General features: G+C 44.2%; 3 protein-coding genes across 5 annotated transcripts in view; 2 read left to right on the top strand and 1 right to left on the bottom strand.

Moving 5' to 3' along the window:
* Nucleotides 1–988, bottom strand: part of LOC138370365 (sperm acrosomal protein FSA-ACR.1-like) — a 12,072-nt gene extending 11,084 nt beyond the window's left edge. The window contains exon 1 of the mRNA XM_069334726.1: nt 896–988. Within this exon, the coding sequence (XP_069190827.1) occupies nt 896–988 (93 nt within the window). The remainder of the gene's footprint in view (nt 1–895) is intronic.
* A 1,736-nt stretch (nt 989–2,724) lies between these two features.
* Nucleotides 2,725–10,236, top strand: LOC123752667 (uncharacterized). Its single transcript, XM_045734706.2, has 2 exons — nt 2,725–2,829; nt 9,766–10,236. Exons 1-2 carry the CDS (start codon nt 2,725–2,727, stop codon nt 10,234–10,236), a joined length of 576 nt encoding a protein of 191 aa, XP_045590662.2.
* An 816-nt stretch (nt 10,237–11,052) lies between these two features.
* The window catches only part of LOC123751582 (aminopeptidase N), a 54,261-nt gene continuing 53,628 nt past the window's right edge, over nt 11,053–11,685 (top strand). Inside the window, exon 1 of one of the 3 annotated variants that reach the window (XM_045733683.2) lies at nt 11,053–11,136. The gene's annotated coding sequence lies outside the window, so the exon portion shown is untranslated. The other 2 variants (XM_069332413.1, XM_045733689.2) reach the window with 2 other exon arrangements.

Below are 11,685 nucleotides of genomic sequence, written 5' to 3'. Positions count from 1 at the left end.
ATTTCAAGTAATAATCCCTCAATCTATTTTCCATGCACATTGATATACAGCGTTATAAATGGGGCATGTGTACCTGTGTTCATCTTCCGTACCTTCTGAAATACATGAGGTACCATCTTGTACCATCTGGCAGGTCCTGAGGCTGTGGGTGCCACGTTATGTTCACTGTAAGGCTTCCGTTTTAGCTCTAATGGCTTTCTTAATCTGTGCTAGACTGTGTCTTGCTGGAATGTTTGCGTCTCTTCTTTGAGTTGTCATGTATGTAGCTTCACCTGTGGTGTGTCATTCATGTTTATTTCAATATGGCTTGGCACCAAGCTGAGTACTGGGAATCATCTCTACGTGTAAGCTTTAGAATAATTGACACAGCGTCCCGTTACGTCAACTTGACGCGTCTGGGACAACCCGGAAGCTGGGCACCATCTCACGAGAAGACACGGTAAAACATCTGACACATAAATCACAGTCTAAAATATAGTGTGTTAAGCTCAAGCTGTCAAGGTCGCTCACAGTGCACAACATCATCACATGTGTCAACTCACATTTAACAGCACAATGAAGTTTAAAAAATAGATCATGATGAGAGGCGGTCAAAGCCAAGATGGAGATGAACCAGCTGCATTAATTGAATCATCAGTTACTGAGAAGCTGCATTTTGATATTCAGAGTAGCAGCTGAATCTAAAGGCTTCTGCTAAGCAGCAACCTTCCAACTAGACAGCTGCACGCGGGCTTGTGAAGTACTTCTTGAAGATACGGCCCTCCTGACCAGAATCAATACGGGCCACACAGTGACTGAGGGACAAGAACCAGGCCAAGTGGTTGGGAGTATAACGGAGCCAGGCAGGCCAGGACTGCAGGATCCAGAGTCACTGACCCCGAAGAGGGAAGCTTACGCTACTGTCCCAAACGTCACTTGATGCATTAATTATAAGTGACTCTTTATCATCCTTAATTGCTCTCAACTCTTTAAGACATAACTGTAACATGCTCGTGTCTGAAGCTAGACACAAATGCAACAAAATTATTAATGATGGTAACAGAGTCCATTTCATGTGGACTCCATCTCAAGTTGGCCTCCGAATACATGATAGAGCTGATGAGTTAGCCAAAAAATCTGCCTTTAATGGAGAAATTGAGTGTAACCTTGGATTGTCAATAAGCAGCCTGAGAGCAATAGTACACCAAGAACTTTAACAAAATCTTGTAGCTCTGAGGCAAAGTGAAATGGACACCAGTAATTCCATATATCATTATACTATCATGCAAGAGGAGCCACACATCTATGGGACATCCAATAAAATCAGCAGACTTCTAGATGTTACTGCTTCTCGGCTTAGACTTGGTTACAAGTATCTCTGGGAATTCTCATCATCTGCTGATGTAGACCTGACCAAATGTAAACGGTTTCAACAAAATTATTCGCACACCCTCCGTCACTATGTGATGCAGTGCGAAAAGATACGTGAATTCAGAGATAATTCTATAACAAATGTTCCAAAGATGTGTAAATATTTCATTCAAAATGATCTGCAACCAGAAATCTTAGCCAAATATCCCCAGTTTGTTAACTGTAGGTAGTAACTAAGTGATTGTAACCTATCCACCGCTGCCCACTGGATGGGGGGCGGTGTGCAGGACAAACATATCAAGTGTGACACTAGCTCTCCACATATGTCAGTTGCTTAATTTAGAAACTGTACTTGTGGTCGATCTCGAACCCAATGATGATGTGACGATGTGTATTGAATTTTGTGGCTAGGTCATCAAAATTGCAACTTGCCTAGCTAAATGAATTGTGGAGTTCCGTTCCTAAGCCCATTATGTGCCTCTGTAACCCTTTCCACTACTGCCCACAGGATGGGTATGGGGTGCGTAATAAATGAACTAAACTGAACTAAACTTTCCCAAATGCTACGCGTGTTAGTTGCTTTCCAAGAATGTACCATTTAATCAACAAACTCTGCACTAGCACAACCCGTTGCTCCTTCTTGTATATATAAAATATAAGTAGATAAATCGAATGTCAACATACAGAAAAAGCGTCTTGATACGCGACCGCTCGAGTTTTAAAACCGGTTGTTCTGGCTCACCTCTACACGTTGAGGATAGAGCTCTAAGCCTCCCCTCACTCAGGTTGTGGGGTCCTCGGATATTCCTAAGCAGTGTCCTGTCCATTGCTTAATGGGAATTAAGACTTAGTTTCAAGGACAGGTGGTGGCAGCTTATATTAGAACATTCAAAGTAAAATTAACATCAATATAACAGAATAATAACATCATAGATAGAATAATAGTCAGTCAACTCTCCCTATCAGTCTACTCTCCCTCCTCCTACGTCACACTACTCTCTCCTCTTCCTCTCCTCTTCCTCTTCCTTCCTTCCTTCCTCCTCGACTCTCCTACCTCCACCCTTCCCGTGCGTCTCTCGTTTTCTGTTGAAACCCACAGACGAGTTCCCCCTCCCCGTTCACGTTTTCTAAACCCTTCCACCTATTCCTTTCCTCTCCTTCCTCCTCCCTTCCTTTTCTTCCTTTTACTTTGATTTACTTCAACTTCCCATCCCCCCCGCCATCGTTACAGAGCAGAGATCACACACTACTACTGAAGCAACGCCTCCTGTCACAGACCCGGGACAAGAGGGCGCGCAAAGATGTCGCGTTTGAATTAAAGGAAGATTTTGATGCTGGGTTTTGCCCTAACCAGCGAGCTGGACAGCAACAAGGATGTTGTCTAACTTGATCAAGTCCTCAAGTGCGTCGCCGATGAAGACAAACAGCTTGTCCGCACTAATGGAGAAGAGACCTCAGCAGGCCGCCTCTGGAGATCTGGTATCACTCGCTCTATGTAGCCATGAGGCTGCAGACATTTGTATGTTGCTGCGTGCCTCACATGATGCATAATATGACCACAATAAGATCTCCATCCGGATGGTTGACACAGTCTTGGTTGTGGCTGTCTGTGGCACACAAGCTGCAAGCGAGAGATGAGCTGTGGCTGATATTCGAAAGTGGAAACAACTTCCATGCACATAGCAACCTAGGAAATAACATCCTGTCCCAGCTGTGTCTGGGTACAAGTGACAGGATGAACAACCCAGCGGGTTTTCTTCCTATTGGGGAGTGTTGTACATGCTGCTATGGCGGTGTGTCCACTCACAAGATGAGTGGCGCTGCCCAATAAACTCGCCCCTCGGGGCAAAATTTAAAAAAAAATTAATCTGTGTATGGTTGAAAAACATGCTACTAAATGGCTTCCAAGCCTAAGTACAGGAGCTGTGAAGAGAAACTGGAGGTGTCAGATATGCCAAACTAATGGTCAGAATAGAGGTGTGGCATGATCACTACATATAAAATTTAAACCCAATTTGAGAGAACACAAGTGAATATGTTATCTCTGCAACATCGAGAACCAGAGAACATCATCTCAAGCTATGAAAACAAAAGTGCCCATAAAACAAGAGTCAATGCAGTAGACAGTTGACAGAAAGTTTTGCTAAACTTCCTTTTACTTCCTAAACTTTACTAATTTGACAGTAGTAGACGGTTGACAAGAAAGTTTTACTAAAACGACAGGAAAATTGAACGTCATATGGCAAAGATAATAAGGAAGAGAGGGTTCCACGAGCGGCAATCTCTTCTTTCAATTAGACTTAAGTAACGAAACGTTATTACACAAAACTCAGAAAACGAGGACTTGTAATTTGACGCCAGGACTAATGCCAGAGGAACATATAAACAGCTCACCATACACAATATGGGCAAATATATATATAAACGCCATCTAGAAACGTAAGCAAGGATTCGTTAAGAACTTAATGTCACGGTGGTCCTGAAACATTCAGGTGTGACGATTAGTTGGAAAACAGACTATGAGCACAACGGACACGATTACAACGTAAAAAATACTGAGAATAAAAGATGATATGGAAAGAGAGCTCTTGCCAGACGAGGACAGGCAGGGCAAGAGTAAATTTGAAACACAAAATTTGGAGAAATATACGGGAATAACCGCAAAACCAAATAGAATGATCCTCGCTTCTCAATAGCAAGTAGAACAGCATTTAGACGTTACGAAATGCCTAACCATCAAACACAACAGCAAGGAGGCTGATAACCTTGGAGAAAGATGACGCTACCCATTGACACTCTCAAGAAAGCACTTACACTTCATATACATGTGTGTATGTATGTATGAATGCATATGTATACATGATATGTGGAAGCTGGTCAGAATTGCATTTCAACTATGTAAACGCACATTAATGACATTACGTAGACAGACATATCGAACACTGTTTATGTAGGACAGACGTAAATCTGTGTATTTATGCATTTTTGTATTAGATTAACATTTTAAAAGCACTACAATCACCTTATGTGGGTGATTATTCAATAAATCACTGATCTATATGGTTAACAGATCTCTAACCCTGTCCATAGAGGACAGAAGAAAACGTATATAGGCTGGTTAGCATTGCAAATGTTTTCTACCACGTCTGTGGTAGAAAAATAACAGTAATAATAAAGAAACACAACCTGACCACAGCCAAGGTAAAGAGATACACTCACATGTGTGGAGGATGTGAAGTGCCCGAAGGCAGAGCGTGTTGCTGAACGACTCTAAATGACCAGAAGACTGAGATGAAATCAGGACGTTTCCAAGAGCTCTTTGTGCAGAAAATGTAACAGACTCAATATTGTGGAGTCAGATGAGTGAGAGAGACGATGATCCATGCGGATGTGACACACACATGATAATGGAGGTAATAATGATCTTGGGGATGATGGTGCAAATCATTATATTCATGATGACACATAATATTTCTGATGATACTATATAATAATGGTATCAGCATTTATTTTCCTAGTAATGTCTAAACATTTATGTGATTGTGTTGACATATCGGAGTGTGGCGAAGGAGAATGTATGACGAAGGAGGATATATGATGAAGGAGGTGTACTGTTAGGGGTGACCGTGTTTAAAAGCACCTTGGTGTTAACGTGCGGGCAAGGGTGGGGTCACCCTTGACCAGACGCCTCAGAGGGCCAAGCAGGAGGAGGTCAGGGCTGAGTAGGGTCCGTTGTCGACGACCTTCACCCTCGCGCGTGTCAGGGTACATCATCAACAAGGGAGAGCTGAAGTTGGCCTGGTCGCCCTCACCCAGTCACGTGGGCGACCAGGCAGGGAATGCCAGCGAATTTATGTTAGCTTATATTGCTCCTCGTGTGACCCCAACTCTCATGGGACTCCACTCTCTTGAGACGCTCTCATGGGACCCCACTCCCTTGAGACGCTCTCATGGGACCCCACTCCCTTGAGACTCTCTCATGGGACCCCACTCTCTTGAGACTCTCTCGTGGGACCCCACTCCCTTGAGACGCTCTCATGGGACCCCACTCTCTTGAGACTCTCTCATGGGACCCCACTCTCTTGAGACTCTCTCATGGGACCCCACTCTCTTGAGACTCTCTCATGGTACCCCACTCCCTTGAGACTCTCTCATGGGGACCCCACTCCCTTGAGACGCTCTCATGTAACCCCCACTCAAGTATAAGACTAAATAGGGAGGAACTGAACTGTGTATCTGGGGCGGATGTGCTTGTAGGAAAACAAGCAATCGTTGGCTCTATAGTTCAACAAGAAACTCTTTGCTATGTAGGTCAACAATCAACTGTACGCTCTCGGTCAACAATCAGCTCTTGGCTGTAGGTCAACAATCAGCTCTTGGCTGTAGGTCAACAATCAGCTCTTGGCTGTATGCCAACAATCAACTGTTGACTCTGTAAATCAGCAATCAACTGTTGACTCTGCTGGTCAACAATCAACTGTTGGTTCTGTAGATCAACAATCAACTGTTGACGCTGTTGGTCAACAATCAACTGTTGACTCTGTAGGTCAACAATCAACTATTGGCTCTGTAGGTTATCATTCAACTGACGCCTTCCTAAGTCAACAAACAGTTGTTGGTTTTGAAGATCAACACTCAATTGCTTTGGAGGTCTACAATCAACAGTTCATTCTGAAAATCAGCAATCTACTGATGGCTCTGAACGTCAACAGCCTACTGTTAATCACGTCCAGATTCATTTGTAGCTTTTCGAGCACACAGCTGTATTTCATTAAGCCCCTATTTCATATTAGTTCATTGATTTAAATAAGTAATGGTAATATCTTTTCATAGACATAATGACATAGGTTAAAATCCCCGCACTTATATATTTGTATATTTTATGTAAATATTTACACTATATCTTTCACACTGGAAATCATAGTATATCACGTGTATAAAGTATATCAGAGACATGAATTTCACTTTGGAAAGTATACATTAAAAATTTAATTTACACGTTTATATTTTAAACGATACACGTGTCTCCGGAAGTCGCGTTGGAATTCTCAAATAAATGTTTCATGATATAAGAAACTATTAAACTAAAGCTAACTGACCGATAATGGCTAGAAAACTCCTTGTTATTTTTTTTTCCTAAAAAAAAACCCTCATGTGGTCTGACATTCACAATTTTCCGTATTCGTAACAGAACGTCGCATTTTGACGTATACTCTGCCTAAGGCCAAAAATTATCGTACTAGAAAATGGTAGCGGCTCTCGAAATTGACATACTGCTGTGAGAATAACTGACTCGTCGGATTTATTGATTTAAAATTCAAATTTATATTAATTTATATAGTAATTTATTTCTTACGTTAATTTATTTATTTCGATAGCGGACTGTATGATGTTTAAAGTGGACTGTATGAGTTTATTCCCACAAATCGCACCTACACAAGCTGGGGGGGGGGGTGTTATATGATATAGTCTATCAATCGAAATTATCGATTGATAGACATTCACTAGAATGTTACTAGGTGTTAAACTACATATGTTAATAAATACTTGGGAAGCCTTATCTGATAAGAAGGCTTCACCTTTTTTGTTGGTGTGGAGTAAGTGGGTAGCCAGCCAGTCATGTGGTCTCCACATTAACAACATTCACTTCTCAATTCACCCGCAAACGAGATTGCACAGTAATATTTGCTGCGCATAAATTATTCTGTTAACATGTATATTAGAATATTCTGAAATAAAGGTACCAAATTATTGCACACCCTTGGGTTTGTTGTTTATATACGACATTACCATAACAGTAAAATTACATAATGAAAGGAGAGCTCTATTTCATTCAAAATGATCTGCTACCAGAAATTTTAGCCAAATATCCCCAGTTTGTTAACTGTAGGTAGTAACTAAGTGACTGTAACCTATCCACCGCTGCCCACTGGATGGGGGGCGGTGTGCAGGACAAACATATCAATTGTGACACTAGCTCTCCACATATGTCAGTTGCTTAATTTAGAAACTGTACTTGTGGTTGATCTTGAACCCACTGAAGACATGACGCTGTCTATTGAATTTTGTGGCTAGCACATCAAGATTGTAACCTGCTTAGCTAAATGAATTGTGAGGTTCAGTCCCGGAGCCCATTATGTGCCTCTGTAACCCTTTCCAATATCGCCAGCAAGATGGGTGTGGGGTGCATAATAAATGAATTAAACTAACAAAACTAAAGCTCTACAAATCATTTAGTATACTGTACGGATATAATGCCTTCCCTAGTACGACGGTGTCGATTTGTGCCGTCTAACTCCACGACAGGGGCCTCGTAGCCTGGTGGATAGCGCGCAGGACTCGTAATTCTGTGGCGCGGGTTCGATTCCCGCACGAGGCAGAAACAAATGGGCAAAGTTTCTTTCACCCTAAGTGCCTCTGTTACCTAGCAGTAAATAGGTACGTGGGAGTTAGTCAGCTGTCACGGGCTGCTTCCTGGGGTGTGTGGGTGTGGTGTGGAAAAAAAAAAAAAAAAATAGTTAGTAAACAGTTGATTGACAGTTGAGAAGCGGGCCGAAAGAGCAAAGCTCAACCCCCGCAAAAACACAACTAGTAAACACAGTAACTTGCTATACACAAGTACTGGGAATGACACCACGACAAGTCTCAACTGTCCGGGGTTAAAATGGCTACTCCCCTTCCCACTCACGCATCCGGCTTCTTCTCCAGATGGGCTTATCAACCCATCGGGCGTTTCTGCCCGAAACGCTGTGCGTACTAGTGGCTTTACAAGAATATAATTACTATGCTATGTAACCTCACAATCCCACTGTACCTTCTTGTATATATATAAATAAATAAATCAAAACGTGGTAAGAAGGTTAATATTTAATCTATTTTAATACTAATAATTGTGTTAATTCAAGGGAAATGTTTTTATGATGTTTACAGTCCAGAGACTGATGCTTTAAGAGGAATTCCCAATATTATTAACTGGTGAATTTAAGGGTGACATATGGCTATAATATCCCCGTTTTCTTCTGAAGAAAATTCCACGGCAATCTCATTTTCTTTGAGTGAAGTAAAGCACTATTTCTAGGGTTAATTTACAAGTGCAAAACAGCAGCAATATTAACTGCATATTGTATTGAAAGTTAGTAAATGGTGTCGGTTTTTCCGACAACTGCCTCGTTTTCTGTTTCGGGTCCTATGGTAGGTTAGGATAAGGGCACTTTAGTGCGACAGTTTCTTGACGAAGGGGAAACCTTAGGAGGACGGGCTGACTCACGAGCAATAGCTCATTTGAAAACCCAGAACTATTGTCAGGAGTTTCACAATGAATTGTTTTACTTTCCTTTTCACGGTCAACTTGTCAGAGCATCGTTTTTTAAGATATTGTTTAATCTTATATTTCTGTACCATTAAGTTTCCGTCACTGGGAAGCGGTGGTGCTGGTGAAGGTATATGATTTAATTCTTCTATTGGGAATAAATACTAAACAAATATGGCTCCATGTACTCTTCGTCATATATTAAGTCAAAATTTTCTGTTCATATAGGACCAAGAGAGAGAGAGAAAGAAAGAGAGAGAAAGAAAGAGAGAGAGAGAGAGAGAGAGAGAGAGAGAGAGAGAGAGAGAGAGAGAGAGAGAGAGAGAGAGAGAGAGAGAGAGAGAGAGAGAGAGAGAGAGAGAGAGAGAGAGAGAGAGAGAGAGAATTCAATTAAATTATTTCATTATTATTATGCACCCCATACCCATCCCGTGGGCGGTGGTGAAAAGGGTTACAGAGGCACATAATGGGTTCAGGAACTGAACCGCACAGTTCATTCAGCTAAACAAGTGACAATCTTTTGAAACTAGTTACGCAGTTGTTAATGTTGTATACACATGTACATATATATACACATCCATGTACACAAATACATATACATTCATGTACACAAATGCATTTACATCATGTGTACAAATACATATACATCCATGTACACAGATCCATATTCATGTCAATAATCTTTTTATAACACAAGTGATTCAACAAGAGGCTCACAACAGTCACTATACAAGGCACTATACATCTATGGTGAGTCACCAGCCCATCCTCCGAACAGACAGTACGTTTTAATACTAAATGTAATAAGTACAATCCTAACTATCGGCATAGTACATAAATGCACTTTAATCGCCAGCATCGCACCAAAATATTGTGAATATTAGAGTTTACCTGAAAAGCTGTATAGAAAACCACGACCTAACCTAACCTTCTTAGTGTAGGAGGACAAGCATGTAAATAACATTTATTGCTTCTTAATTATAATTAGTACTTAATATATATGTTTATTGGTATTACAATTATATAAAACTAATAAAACAAAACTAAAGTCTTTCAAAAAATTATAAAGTAACTCAGGATATTTTCCACACCACGCCCCCCACTAGGCCCACGCCACGCCCCCCACTAGGCCCACGCCACGCCCCCCACCAGGCCCACGCCACGCCCCCCACCAGGCCCACGCCACGTCCTCCACCAGACCCACGCCACGCCCCCACCAGGCCAACGCCACGGCCCCACCAGGCCAACGCCACGCCCCTACCAGGCCCACGCCACGCCCCCCACCAGGCCCACGCCACGCCCCCACCAGGCCCACGCCACGCCCCCACCAGGCCAACGCCACGCCCCCACCAGGCCAACGCCACGCCCTCCACCAGGCCCACGCCACGCCCCCCACCAGGCCCACGCCACGCCCCCACCAGGCCCACGCCACGCCCCCACCAGGCCCACGCCACGCCCCCACCAGGCCCTGCCACGCCCCCCACCAGGCCAACGCCACGCCCCCACCAGGCCCTGCCACGCCCCCCACCAGACCCACGCCACGCCCCCCACCAGGCCCTGCCACGCCCCCCCACTAGACCCACGCCACGCCCCCACCAGGCCAACGCCACGCCCCCACCAGGCCCACGCCACGGTTATCTCCCACAGTCAGGTCCCTGGGGCACGGGGGCGAGGCGTTCCACGTGGCTCAGGCAGTGGGGGAGGGAGGGCAGGGGGGGGGGGACGGAAAGTGGATAGTCGAGAGTGGGTGGTCAGGCAGGGTCGGTGGAAGTCAAGTGGATGGTTGTGGAGTACTAAGAATGGCCTTGCTATGGGTACTCACCTAGTTTTCCTTGCGGGGGTTGAGCTCTGGCTCTTTAGTACCGCCTTTCAACTGTCAATCAACTAGTGTACAAATGATTGAGCCTACTGGGCTCTATCATATCTACTTTTGAAACTGTGTATGGCCTCCACCCATCTCACTGCCTAGTGCATTCCATCTGTTAACTACTCTGACACTGAAGAAATTCTTTCTAAAAGCCCTGTGGTTCATTTGGATACTAAGTTTCCACCCGTGTCCCCTTGTTCCACCCGTACTAAATAGTTTGTCTTTGTCTACCTTTGTCCAGCTGGTCCTAGCGCTCTGACGCCGCTAGAACCCGTTTCTGACCAGCACTGGTTCACTCTCCAGGTCTCGTTCTGTGCATAATGGAGAGGGCCGATACTGAGTGGGTCGGGGACTGGGTGGCACTGCTAGGGGTGGGCAGGGACTGGGTGGCACTGCTAGGGGTGGGCAGGTGGTGGGCAGGGGCTGGGTGGCACTGCTAGGGGTAGGCAGGTGGTGGGCAGGGACTGGGTGGCACTGCTAGGGGTGGGCAGGTGGTGGGCAGGGGCTGGGTGGCACTGCCGGGAGTAGGTGGGAGTTCATTGGAGTGGGTGAGCGGACTCCTGGGCGCCCGGGAGGTCAGTGTGTCTTGGCTTCCCTCGGGGTGAGCAAGGTGGGTCCTCCATCTTTTCCTTCTCTGGAAAGTTGTGGGTGAATTTGTCCTTGGGAATAGTGCTGTGTTGCCCAACAGGAGGCGAAGGCACGTGTGTTCAACAGGAGGCGAAAGCAAGTGTGTTCAACAGGAGGCGAAAGCAGGTGTGTTCAACAGAGGAGGAAGACAGGTGTATTCATCAAGGGACGAAGACAGGTGTGTTCAACAGGTGACGAAGACAGATGTGTTCAACACAGTAGTGCTGAACGACGCGCGACAAGTTTCTCCAAATCTGTAATTTTTTTATATTCAAAAATGCTGTGATTCAGACATTTTTTTCTAACATTTTTATAAAAAAATATTCTTCATAATGAGACCGATGAAGACATGTGACAAGTCGCCGACTTCCTGTCCCGGTCGAGGCCACTAGAGAGATAGTGGCCCTCGGGTAAATTCAGGTAAAATTCATCTCCCGAGCTCTGATATAAGCGACATTACGGTTACAAGCGAAAATTCTAACAATATCGACGATCAATTTGGAGAAATGATTAACCAAATAATATCGTGGGA

Source organism: Procambarus clarkii, chromosome 4, assembly GCF_040958095.1.
Source record: "Procambarus clarkii isolate CNS0578487 chromosome 4, FALCON_Pclarkii_2.0, whole genome shotgun sequence".
In the NCBI taxonomy this organism is placed as follows: domain Eukaryota; kingdom Metazoa; phylum Arthropoda; class Malacostraca; order Decapoda; family Cambaridae; genus Procambarus; species Procambarus clarkii.
This window is presented reverse-complemented; position numbering and strand designations above follow the sequence as displayed.